This window comes from Eleutherodactylus coqui, chromosome 5, assembly GCF_035609145.1.
Source record: "Eleutherodactylus coqui strain aEleCoq1 chromosome 5, aEleCoq1.hap1, whole genome shotgun sequence".
NCBI classification, from domain to species: Eukaryota; Metazoa; Chordata; class Amphibia; order Anura; family Eleutherodactylidae; genus Eleutherodactylus; species Eleutherodactylus coqui.
The window spans coordinates 234,110,713-234,123,394 of record NC_089841.1 but is presented as its reverse complement, the minus strand read 5'-3'; the positions used below and the strand labels follow the sequence as shown (position 1 = coordinate 234,123,394).

At 44.3% G+C, this 12,682-nt stretch overlaps 1 protein-coding gene across 2 annotated transcripts in view; it reads right to left on the bottom strand.

Moving 5' to 3' along the window:
- Window positions 1-774: 774 nt before the first annotated feature.
- SLC24A2 (solute carrier family 24 member 2) overlaps window positions 775-12,682 on the bottom strand; it is a 156,452-nt gene continuing 144,544 nt past the window's right edge. For both annotated transcript variants that reach the window (XM_066604338.1, XM_066604339.1), the window contains exons 8-11: window positions 9,610-9,753; window positions 6,548-6,637; window positions 1,954-2,120; window positions 775-1,860 (exon numbers count right to left, since the gene is read on the bottom strand). In XM_066604338.1, the coding sequence (XP_066460435.1) occupies window positions 1,611-1,860; window positions 1,954-2,120; window positions 6,548-6,637; window positions 9,610-9,753 (651 nt within the window). In that variant the 3' untranslated portion in view covers window positions 775-1,610. The remainder of the gene's footprint in view (window positions 1,861-1,953; window positions 2,121-6,547; window positions 6,638-9,609; window positions 9,754-12,682) is intronic.

The following is a 12,682-nucleotide window of genomic DNA, read 5'->3' as shown; positions in this document are numbered from 1 at the left end:
GTTCTTCTTTGAGCAATTGTATTTCCTGTCCACTCCTACGTGCATCCTCCATCTGCAGAATGTGTAACATAGTGTCCCTATGGACAGATACATCCATCTCCACTGTGGATCCTTCAGAGTCATCGTTGGTGTTTTGAGTTTCCGACTAATGTCCATCTTGCCTGATCTGTGAATGTTTTTGGGCGGCCTTCTGTTGTCAGGTTTGTTGTTTTGCCATATTCTTTTCATTGTTATAATGGATTTAATGGTGCTAAATGGGATGTTCATATGTAGGTTTTTCAAAGGCTGTGTTAGTATTTAATAAAACTTGATGGCCATTAATGTCAGCCCTATCCAAAAGTGACAGGGAGTCGCTCCGAAAACAAGTAAACCATTAATAAGGAGAAAGAGAAGAAAGACAGAACCAAACAATAAAGAGCAATAATGCTAAACAGGTAAAGAGGAGAGTAAAATAAGATAACTGAGAAAAAAAAGTGTGGGTGAAAAAAGACCTAAGGGAACCTGCCAAAAGGCACCTCATAAAGGCTCGGGAATTGATATCATGCCAGGGCAGGGGGCAAGGGGTATGGGTGAGCACAATCTATCCAAGGATGCCATACTTTGAGGAACTGATGATGTTTATCTAATAGAATACTAGACAGTTTCTCATTTATAAAGAACCCATCCATCGTATATTTTAGAGTTGAAAACCCTTTTATATGGCTATGCATTATAATTGTGGGTCTTTTCCCAGAGACTAATACAAAACAAAAAAAGACCATATGACACTTTTCTAAGCCTTAATATACATGTTTATTATTGTATAGATATTCTTCAGCCTTGCAATTAGAACGGAACTCTACAAACTCTTACTTTGAGTTGGTACATTAAATCACAAGACTGTGTTACAGAAATTCTGTCATATTATCCCGGCAGCCTTACCGTTCTCATAAGTGACCAGACTTAATTGTAAGTGCTTCTGGGCTGATAGATTATGCTCATTTTATTCTGTTAAGTAAAGTGCTGCAATACTGCCATCCATAAATATATAGTAAGTAAGAAGAGAGGATTCTGCAGTGAGAATTCCATCGTCTTCCGCGTACACTTCATAGCCAGCATCTGGTTTACCACATTTTGATTGTATTGATCTCACAATTGTTTTCTATACTACTCAGTAAAGTTAAATATATCTCTTGTTCCACAACACTTCTTCCAGACTATTCTACAGGTAGAGAAGTGTTGAAATACAGCCATGGTGATGGAACGATGTGCTCACTCTAGTCAAACCTAATGGACAAATATGAATCCCAATGCACTGATATTATTGACTATATGTAGATCCCATTGTTATCTAATATCTCTCTTTGTTGATTACCTGCATATTAATATATTTATGTATATATATATCATATGTAAAGAGAGTAATACAGGAATACAGTGTGCATTAGAAAATGTACAGTTTCTATACATTCTAATCTCTCCAGTGAAAGAGCCACAAATTCACTTTTCTAATCATTGAAGCAATGATTCCAGGGTGCTCGCTGACAATGCTTGTGGCCGTCTGGGTTGTGAAGCCATATGCTTCTAACCTTTTAACTTAACGAACATCAGAGTTCTTCAACACACCAACTCTAGAGAGATGCTGGACATTGGATAATGCGTTTCTCAAGAAGGACACTGACGACCAGGAAAACTAAATAAAGACCAAACATCATAAATCCTAAGATCTTGTTCATTCTCCACTTGCACAAAGCGATGGATACGATGACGAACAGCAGCATGATGAAAAGAAGAACTATTGCACAGAAGAGGCCATTGCTGCTCACGGTCACAGGTTTGAAGTGGTGAGACGAAGAATACAGGAGCCATGGCATGGGGAGGCTGTTGTAAAACACAAGAACACAGACAGTGTAATAGTAATAACACAATGTTCACCATCCGTCTGTAAAAGGAGACGTTAGTACAACGACTTACCCAACTGTGATATCAAATATGTTGCTCCCTACAGAGCTGGATACTGCCATATCTCCTAGGCCTTTGCGTGCAACAATGACACTTGTTATGAGGTCTGGAATGGAAGTACCAGCAGCGAGTATTGTGAGGCCCATGATCTCTTCTGTTATGCCCATAGTTTCTCCCACCTAAAATAAATGATACGTGTAAATAGCTCAGAGCAGTGACTCAATGTTATTGGATTTTGTGTGCTAATTCAAATGATATTATTTGTATTGTTACATTCTGACCACTGATCAAGATTCCGATACTATACTTCTGGGTTACCTGGTCATTAATTCTACAGTATGCCTGTTGTCCAAATGGTCATCATCCTCCAAAGAATCATCAGAAGCTAGACGGACTTTCACTGGAGGGCCTAAAGAAATAGGTCTGTCTGCTTTCCTCCCAGCTGCCCGTTTTTACGACACAAGAGAAGGCGCTGCATGCAGCGTTTTTGTTTCCGGTACTTGCGGCCGGACCTGTGAAGAAACCTCCGACCGGACGCAGATGTGAAACCACCCTAATTGACGTTTTTTTTTACTTCTAGCAGTTCAGGTTGGCAGGTAGCGTTCCCTGCTGTCTAAACAGATCACTTATAACAATGATCTAATGGTAACAGGCCATGCAAAAAGACACAGATCCCATCTTGTCTTCATAACCTGAAGCCCCATCTGCACCAGGAATCGCTGTGAAGTCAATGCTGATATCAGTTTTCCCTAACCACCACCCAAAAGCTTCTTTTTCGTATACGTGGAATATTTCTGCAAAACACACCTAAATGGCTTCATCAGTCGAGTATATGCTCACCTCAGCCAACATATTTGCATAGTGAATGACGTAGCTCTGTGCGCATATCGGTGCATTGTACTGTGCTTCTTGTGCATTCAGCGCAGGATTTTTTGTGCAAGGAACACAACCGCGGCCCGATTTAAATGGCTATTTAGCCTAATGAGTTCCAGATGTGTTCTTTTTTCACAAAATTGAGCAGTGTATTGCACATTTGCGCATCTCCCATAGGCTTCTATGGAGACTTTTGTAGCGCAAATACGCAGAAAGAAAGAACAGGTTCTAGTTTTTTGCGCAGGCGACTAATGTGAGTGCAAAAAAGGAAATGAGGATAAACCCATTGAAATCAATAGGTTCTATTCTGTGTTGTGTGCATGCAAAAACGCATGTGAATACGTCCGTCTGAAGAAGCCCAAAGACACAGAAAACTCTCCACCAAAATCTGCATTTACACATGCATACAAATGCATAAAACTGCAGTGGCATATTAAGCTGTGACTTTAGGTGCGTCTTGCTGAAATATTCTGCACAAGATCCTTAACCCCTTAGTGACCAAGCCTGTTTGCGCCTTAATGACCAGGCCAAATTTTGGAAATCTGACATTTGTCACTTTAACATAGAATAACTCCGTAAAGGTTTTGCATATCCAAGTAATTCTGACATAGTTTTTTCGCCACATATTGAACTTCATTTAGGTGGAAATAATAGACCGATAGAATTTGTGTATATTTATTAAAAGCGCCAAAATTGGGAAAATTTTGAAAAGAATCGTTATTTTTTCACATTTCCAACTGCAATATCTCAAATATGTGCAAACCTAATATAGAAATTTTTGCTAAGATATATATTTCCATCCGTTTACTTTATTTTGGGCGCACATTGGAAAAACTTTCGTTTATTTTTAACCATTTAGGAGATGTACAAATTTAACATTAATTATCAACATTTTGAGGAACACTTTATTTTCCGGCACCAAGCCAAGATTGCAAAGGCTCATGGGTGTCAGAATGATAGATCCCCCACAAATGACCCCATTTTAAAAATACACCCATTACTATATTCACTGAGGGGGGTCAGGAGTATTTTGACCCCACAGTTTGTTTTCAGGAATTAATGCAATTTAGATGAGAAAAAAAAATCAAATTTCATATCTTTGCAAATATTTCATTTTAAAGACAGTTTTTTTTCTATAGTGCAAATGAAAATGAGGATTTACACCCCAAAATGGATCCCCTTCTTTGTCCTGTGTTCAAAAACATACCCGTTGTGGCCCTAATTTTCTGTCTGGATGCACAACAGGGCTCAAACTGAACGGCACATCAAACTTTAACTGTCTTTTAACTTTTATGTGATTGCCATTATCCATGGATAATGGTGATCAGTGACCGAGGAACACTCACTGCGGCCCCTCGTGACATCTCCAAGCTCTCGGCTACCTTTAGTAGCCAGGAGATTTTAAATTTCCTCTTGCCGTCCCCCAGCTTCTGCGCTTGCGTCCACCATTTTGGCGACGGGCACATGCAGCAAAGCTGGGGAAAGGTCCCCAGATTAGGATCCCGTCGGGAGACATCGCCGGTGGCCTTGGTTAACTAATTTCACCTCCCCTCATGGATCCGATCCGTGATGGGAGGTGAAACTTTAGCTTTTTTTTTCTTTTACGTGATCGCCGTTATCCACTGGATAATGGCAATCACGTGACTGGGAACCGCGTACTGTGGCTTCCCCCATGAAATCTCCAGGCTCTTGGCTACATTCGGTAGCCAGGTGCGGGGAGAATTTAAATGGCGGACGCAGGCGCAAAAGCCGCAGATTGCCGGGGTAATTTAAAATCTCCCCAGCAATCTGCGGCTTTTGCGCCTGCGTCCGCTATTTCGGGTAAAGTCTGGGGATAAATCCGGCGGCTGTAGGTACCAAATTTCATCTCCCCTCATGGATATGATCCATGTGGGGAGATGAAATAAACGTTTTTTTCTTTTTACAGTTTTTCCAACTTTTTTCAACTTTTACATGATTGCTGTTATCCATTGGATAGCAGCGATCATATGACCGAGAACCGCATACAGCAGCTCCTAGTGACAGCTCCCTGCTCTCGGCTACTCATACTAGCCAGGAGCAGGGAGCTTTTAAATTTCTCGGGCCTCCCAGCCCTCTGCGCATGCACGTGACGTAATGCGTCTGGTGCACATGCGCAGATGCCGGCGGCAGGTCTGGGGAGGACTAGGAAGACGCCGGACTTCGCGGTGGACAGGGGAGTGAGTATCCTCAGCTCCCCTTATGGATCCAAACCGTAAGGAGAGCTGAAACTTACTTTATTTTTTTTACTGTCTATAGACTTGAACGCGATTGTCGGTATCCAGTGTGGGGTCCCACAGCCCAGGATGACAGCTCCATGCTGTCGGCTACCTCCGGTAACCAGCAGCATGGAGCTGTCACGTCCAGAGCCTGCAGGGCTATCATTCCCAGAGGAAGCATGTTTTTACGTCCTCAGGGAATTAAGCCCAGCAGGCCAGGACGTAAAAGGACGGATGACTTCAATGGAAGCCATCCGTGTGGGAACCGCACTAAAATGGAGCATGCTGCAATTTGTTTTCCGCATGTGGAATCCGGAAAACAAATCCGCATGTGTAAATCGAAGTGCGGACGCCCATGCTTCCCCATGGGTGGCTTGAGCTGCGGATCTTTTATGCGGGTGCTCTGCGTGGATTCTGCAAATCAAAACCAACTGTGGACATGAGGCCTAATGGTGATAACACAACCTCCAAAACATGTTAGGGAAAAACAGATTTCCTTTAGTTTCAGCAGATGTTAGTGGATTAGGAACTCTATATGGTATAAATCATAGTTATAAGGTTCTGCATATAGGTAGGGAATTACATGTCACCATTACACATTAAATGGGAACCACTGGGGAACCCTGACATGGAAAAGGACTTGGGGATTTTAGTGAACTGTAAACTTAACCGGAACAACCAGTGTCAGGTAGCTGCTGTAAAAGCAAATAGGGGTGCATCAAAAGAGGTCTAGGGGCACATGAACATTGTTCTTCCTCTTTACAAATCACTGGTCAGACCACACATGGAATACTGGTGACAGTTTTGGGCATCGGTACTCAAGAAGGACATATCAAAGCTTAGGCGGATACAAAAGCGGGAAACTAAAGTAATAAATGGAATGGGTGGACTACAATACCCAGAGAGGTTATCAAAATTGGAATTATTTAGTGAGATGGCTGAGGGGCGACCTAATAACTATGTATAGATATATCAGGGGACAATACAGAGATCTCTCCCATCATCTATTTATACCCAGGACTGTGACTAACAACGGGGCGCCCTCTACGTCTAGAGGAAAGAAGGTTTCTACACCAACACAGAAGAGGGTTCTTTACTGTAAGAGCAGTGAGACTGTGGAACCCTCTGCCCGAGTTTGTGGTGCTGGCAAACTCAATAATAGAGTACAAGAGGGGCCGGATGCCTTTCTTGAGCGTTACAATATTACATGTTTTATCATTAATTACTTCAGGAGGGTCGGTGATCCGATGATTATTCTGATTACCAGATTGGAGTCAGGAAGGATTTTTTTTCCTTAAATGAGGAAAATTTCTTCTACCTCATTGGAGTTTTTTTGCCTTCCTTTGGATTAACATGGGGGGTCTTCTAGGCTGAACCGGATGGACGTGTGTCCATGACCTAACATACTATGCGACTAAAACCCTATAGGTTATTTTTCATGTATATGCTGCCTAATAGGAATGTGCTGTAGAAATAAAGGTGCTGATTATGCTCACCTGATGTGCCCACCAAACCATTAGGTATGAAAACACTGCAATCCAGGTGATTGATCCGAAAAATGTTACAGGGAAAAATTTTCTTGAGGACTGTATAAACAGAAACAAGTTAGATGATTTAATGAGTTTAATGCCAAGCACAGCGCTGTAACATTGCATCCTGGGTATTTAATGACATTTAGTGTTCTTAAAGTCTCAAGCAATATGAAAAAAAGCACTATTTCCTCCATGTAACTTATGTTACATCGCAAACAAAGGTATTAGCTCAACTCTATCTTCACTGCACTGATCCTGCCATGATGTGATCTCCATAACAATGAGCGGCTCTCCACATGTTCTAGAAGCAGCAGTGATTTCAGGCCGTATGTACAATATGCAGCGACTATTGTGGAGAATGGTCAGCTTTGTTGTGGCCGGGCCCGCGTGTGCACAACTATCCCTTTCATGTCCGCAGTCTCTGTGTTTTTATTCTCACTCAGACAGGAGAGGGATTTAGGCAATAAATCACACCAGCAGTGTATGGCTTTCATCTCATGTTACTATTATGGCACATTGTATTTGTGTCTTCCTGCACTCAATAGAGAGTAACTTGATAAAATAAGAAAGTTATCTGGCCAAATGGTTCATGAGATGAACACACGGGGCGGTAATCTGCGTTCAACCATCACTGCAGCCGCACATGTAGTGTGAGGTCTTTACTATATAGTTGAATTCCATTTCTACAACTTCTGTATATGTGGCCCGGTGTCTTTACAGGTGAGTGATTACCTGGCCTGGGTATCTACATGAGTGCTCCTTCACACCAGCGTATGCGCAAATGTGCACGCTTCAGCGCAACGTATTTGCGCCATCACCACCGTCCAGATTTAAAAGGCTATTTAGCCTTGAGGTACAGATGTGTTCTTTTCCCCACGGTTTTGCGCTATATTTTGCTCATCCCTTTGTAACTACTGCGTGCGCATTTGCACAACTCCCATAGACTTCTATGGTGACCTTTTGTGTCGAAATGCGCACAACATACTGCAGGTCCTATTTTTTTGTGGGCGCAAAAAAAGGAAATGTGAATCAACCCACTGAAATCAATTGGCCCTCTTCTCTGCGTATTGCGCACATGTGAAGGAGCCCTAAGTGAGAGGATACCCTTTGGCTCCTTCAGAAGAGTGTATTTTAGAGCATTTTTGCACACAGAAAAATCCTGTTCGCCAAAAAGGGGAGAATAGAAGCCATTGATTTCAATCGATTCATTCTTATTTCTTTTTCTTGCATGCATGGTTCTCGCGGGTGCAAAAAATAGGACCTGCTCTATTCTGTACACAATTGCACACCAAAGAGCCCCAGAGGGGTCTATGGGAGGTGCGCAATTGCGCGCGTACGGGCAAAACGCTGTGCATAGCCGCAAACAGCGGCATCTCGTTTGGCTTAATAGCCATTAAAATCAGGGCAGGGTGATTTTCCTGCCCATGTGAGCAAGTGGTGCCTGCAAAAATATACACAGTGCGCTCTATTTTCCTGCGCACATATTGAATTAATTACACTAATTGTCCATTTCAATGAGCGGGAGCATGGGTGCATGTTTTCTTGCGCATTTTAATGCACACGCAAAAGTACAGTAAACATGCACATAAACGTGCTTGCACCTGTGTTACACCGGCCGACAGCTAGTTTCACACGGCCGAGTGATACTTGGCTCAATATCACCCTCGTTCGATGTCCCTGAGGTTGGGAGGCGTTTTTGTGTCAAAAACGCCTCCCATCACTTCAGTACAGTTGCTTTCCGGAGTACCAGAGGATCGGCAAGTGTTTCCCATTGTTTTCAATAGGAAACCTCGCATTAGCACTTGCGTGTGATGTGTTTTCCAAACCCCACTGAAAACAAAGGACAATGCGTTGCGAAGGAACACCCAAAGATAGGAAATGGCACGATTTCTGCACTGCAAGGCAGTAAAAACAACTCACATATGTGGAACCAAAAGTATGGGCTTATGGTCTCGCAAGGCACAAATCTTGGCAGTGTGCAAGCGGCCTCAGTGAGCCAGCACCTGGAGCTATATGTCTAAATGAAGTGCACTGGTCCTGGGTATTAGGGCTTCAACACTGGGGCGTGTTTCAGTTCTGTTTTATGTTCGTGAAAATCACAGCCACAAAACGGGCCGAAACAAAGCTATTGATTGCAATGGTTTTGTTTGCAGTATGGGGATTCTCATGCGTAAATACTATGTGTAAAAGAGGTAGGGCAGGACCTATGTTCATGTGTTTTTTTGTTTTTTTTCACTTGCACACTACAGCGTGGAGCTTGAATAGTCAAAAGAAAGACCCGAGTGCATGCGCTCTGTGCTATTACTATTTTGTATTCATACAATTGCTGCGCACCAACTATGTCTCAGGGAAGGCATCCTTCTACGCACGCGGTCTCATAATTCCCTGATTATGTGAAAGGTTGTGTAAAGTGCTACATAGGTCTGTTCACGTCACGTTTGGGTATCCTTTTCAAATGTTCACTTGAACAAATTTTTTTCTCTTCCAAACGGATCCATTAATGGATGCTCTAAGTATGGTGGGGTTTTCAGGTGTTTTCCGATAGACTTCTCTACAGGTAAAAACACCTGAGAAAATGCACCTGTTTTAAAAAACTTGTAAAGAAAAGTACATTAAATTAAAGTATATGGGGTTTAAAGAAATCCCATCCACACACTGTGGTATCCACACACCGTAGGAAGGCTTGCTTGGTCCTCCACCAGTCTTCTGCATCCTGCCTCCACCAATAATGTGTTGTGTAGACACATGACTGCTGCAGACAATCATTGGCTGTAGTGGTCACATGAGTTGCTGGAAGCCAGAGAGACTGGCTGGGGACCAGGCAAGCCTATGTATAAAGTGGGGACAAGATGGAGAAGGCGAGTATACGTCTTTCTTTTAAACCGATGCGCAGTGTAAAATCCTCTAGCAAACTATACCAGAATGCTGTGGATCTCCACACAGAATGTTGCGCAGCAGTAGCACCCTGTGTGTACGCACCCTTGAAGTAACATTAACACTTGTACATTATTAAACATAGTACTCACTGGATTTCGGACATCAGGTAATGTAATCCACAAAGGGAATACAATTGGTAGCACTGCAAGGTACACAGCTCTTTTACGCTTGTTAGCAGGCCATGCTAGGCTTAGAGGTTGGTCACCGTCATCATCAGGTTCTGCACTTGGCACCTGAGAAAGTGAATAAAATGGGATATTTAGATAGAAAAAAACATACAAAGTTTTTGGGAGGACTAATTTTCAAAGAAATACTGGGGCTTATTTACTTAGAGCAGCATTTCACACGCCAGTGTAAGTAAGCCCTGCAGCTGACTACCAGTGTCACACCTATTAAATAGTGCAAGGCTCAGTAGATTTTTTTCATCTGGCGGCACCTCAGTGTACCAAATGAAAGTGTACACCAGCTCGTTTTTTTCTGTCATAGTTATAGTAAACCTGACAGGTTGCGATCGGCCCTGCCCTACAAAGCCATGCTCAACCCACTTTTTAAAAAAAGTATCGGGCATGGCATAAATGCCCAAAAAGTCGCAGTTTTGTTGCCATTATTTATAATGGGTGTATTTATATGGGCGACATTCTTCTCACAGCGATGCTGCGAGATTGAAAATGCACAGCATGTTGTATTTTTGTGTGAGTCTCGTACCAGAATACAACATGCAGATATGTGGTCTCGCACACATCGCAAAGAACCCAGATGGAGAAATTATGAGCCATCATCCCTACTGCGCTTACACCGATCTGCTTGTCTAGTTTGACAGCTCTCCGCCGGGTATAGGGCTGGATGGGCAGCTGTACTTCCATCCAGTGGCCATCCTTCTGCGTCATCATGCCCGACCTTCCCATTGCTAAGGAGTTCTAGCAGTATCATGTGTCATCCCGCTGGTGACGTGTATTTGATGCTAGCAAGTCCCCAGTGTCTGATGTCAGTGTGTTGGCACCAGGTATTATGAAGGTGTCCCTGGCGGTCATCCCTCTATGACACCGTTGGGCGCATACGAGGACCTCTTTTATGCAAGTATTGTTCCATTTCCTGTCTTGTATGGCCGATATTAGCCTATTGTTGCTAATTGCTGCATGGTTTACATTGATTATATGCTTATATTATCAGCCTACTAATGCTTTGGATCTGTGAATGTCTTCACAACACCTAACGGTGAGGTCTACCATCCGGTAGTGAGGGAAGATTCTGATCTTTTAGACTTTCAAGAAAGAATTATGTCTCAGCAATTTGCATCCTCGTTCCCCTCCCTTTTTTATTAATTCTCCTTATCCCATCATCCTTGTTCTGCTGTGTTTCCCCGAAAATAAGACACTGTCTTATAATTTTTTTTGCCCCAAAAAGGGCACAGTGTCTTATTTTCGGGGGTGATGGTGGTGGCTTTTACTTACCTGGTCCGCGGCGTCCCGATGCCTCCCAATAGTATCCGGCGGCGGCGCGGCGTACTCACAGATGCCTTCTGCTGGTGACGGGGCTTTGAATACCCCACCTCCAGCAAAGTGAGCGCTGTGATTGGCTGATCGAGCGCTGGCAGCCAATCACAGCCGGCGCCCGATGAGCCAATCACAGCCATTCAGTGATGTCATTCACTGAATGGCTGTGATTGGCTCATCGGGCGCGGGCTGTGAATGATGCCGGCGCTCGATCGCGATAGTTCTGATTGGTTCATTGAGCGCTGCATTGATTGGCTGAGCAGCGCTCAAACAACCAATCACAGCCATTGCATTGCTTCATCAAGCACTGTATTGACTAGTTGAGCAGTGCTCAAAGAACCAAATCACGGCCATCGCACTGGTTCATCGAGTGCTGCATTAATCGGTTCTTGAAGCGCTGCTCAGCCAATCAGAGCCATCGCTTCGTGGAGGCAGGATTTATGAATCCTGCAATCAGGAAGTGATCTGTGGGCGGCCAAGGCCTGCAGGAACCATGACGGAGCTCTGGAAAGCAGTGAAAGGGACCTGGACCGAGCCTGCTAGGTAAGTATAATAAGACCTTCCTGAAAATAAGACCTAGTGCCTCTTTTGGAGCAAAAATTAATATAAGACAGGGTCTTATCTTTGGGGAAACACGGTAGTCATACCAATGTCTGCCATGATTGTGTCTAACCAACGAGTTCTATGGTGACCTCTTCGGTATTAGTGTATCTTGACGCCACCAGGAAGTCCTGGTGGAGTCAAGACTGACAGGGGGGTGACACCCCCAGAACCTGATTGGCTGGACAGCTGTCAATGCAGTAGGTCCTGGAAGCCGATGAAATGTGTTTTAAAAAGGCATAGAGCCTGGTAAGCAGTGAGGCGAAAGAGCCGTGAAGCGGCTTCTCCTGCAGCCCACTAGCGCGACCCCCATTTAACTTACTGATGTCGGCAGCAGCAGTGATGGCACCACGGTGGGGGGAGGCACTGTCAGACCCGGGCGGACGCACAGTGCAGCAGCAGACCACAAATCACAGTGTGCTGCGGGATGGAAGCAGCATCGTGAGCGGCAGTGCGGGCACATTCTCCCAGGAGTCGGCTTCTCCTGCAGGCAGCAGAGCTGTGATCAGAGTGCGCCGCGGGACTGCATCTGCATAGTCTGCGCCGGGGCTGACACATGCCCACTAGGTGTGCGCGGGGGAACCGCCTTAAGGGAGCAGACAAAGGCGCCGGGATGCTCGCAGCAGGTAGCCGGCCTGCGGAACAGAAGAGACAGCTGGCATGCGTCAATCAGCCTGCACCCTCCCTGTGGCCGTGAGGCATCACACGGAAGCAGCGGTGACAGTCACAGGTGCGCCTTGTACTTTACTTTCTTGGCGGCCCTGGTAGATTACGGTGAGGGTTACTTTTGTTGTTTCAGCTGAGAATGTAAGCCTAAATGGAAAAGTAACCCTCACCCTAAGCCAACACAGCCGGCAATAAGCAATGCACACTGTGCCGCTAGGACCTTCGTCTCTTAACCCTATCGGGAACTAGGTGTGTGAGAGGGGCATTCCCTCATTTCAAACCCCTAGCTTCCGGTGGAGTCAAGATACACTAATACCGACCTCTTCTTCGTGAACCACTAACAAATCCCAGCATATCTGTTCCATGATATCTGTATGTAAAAACAATTTTTCTTGTTTCATGA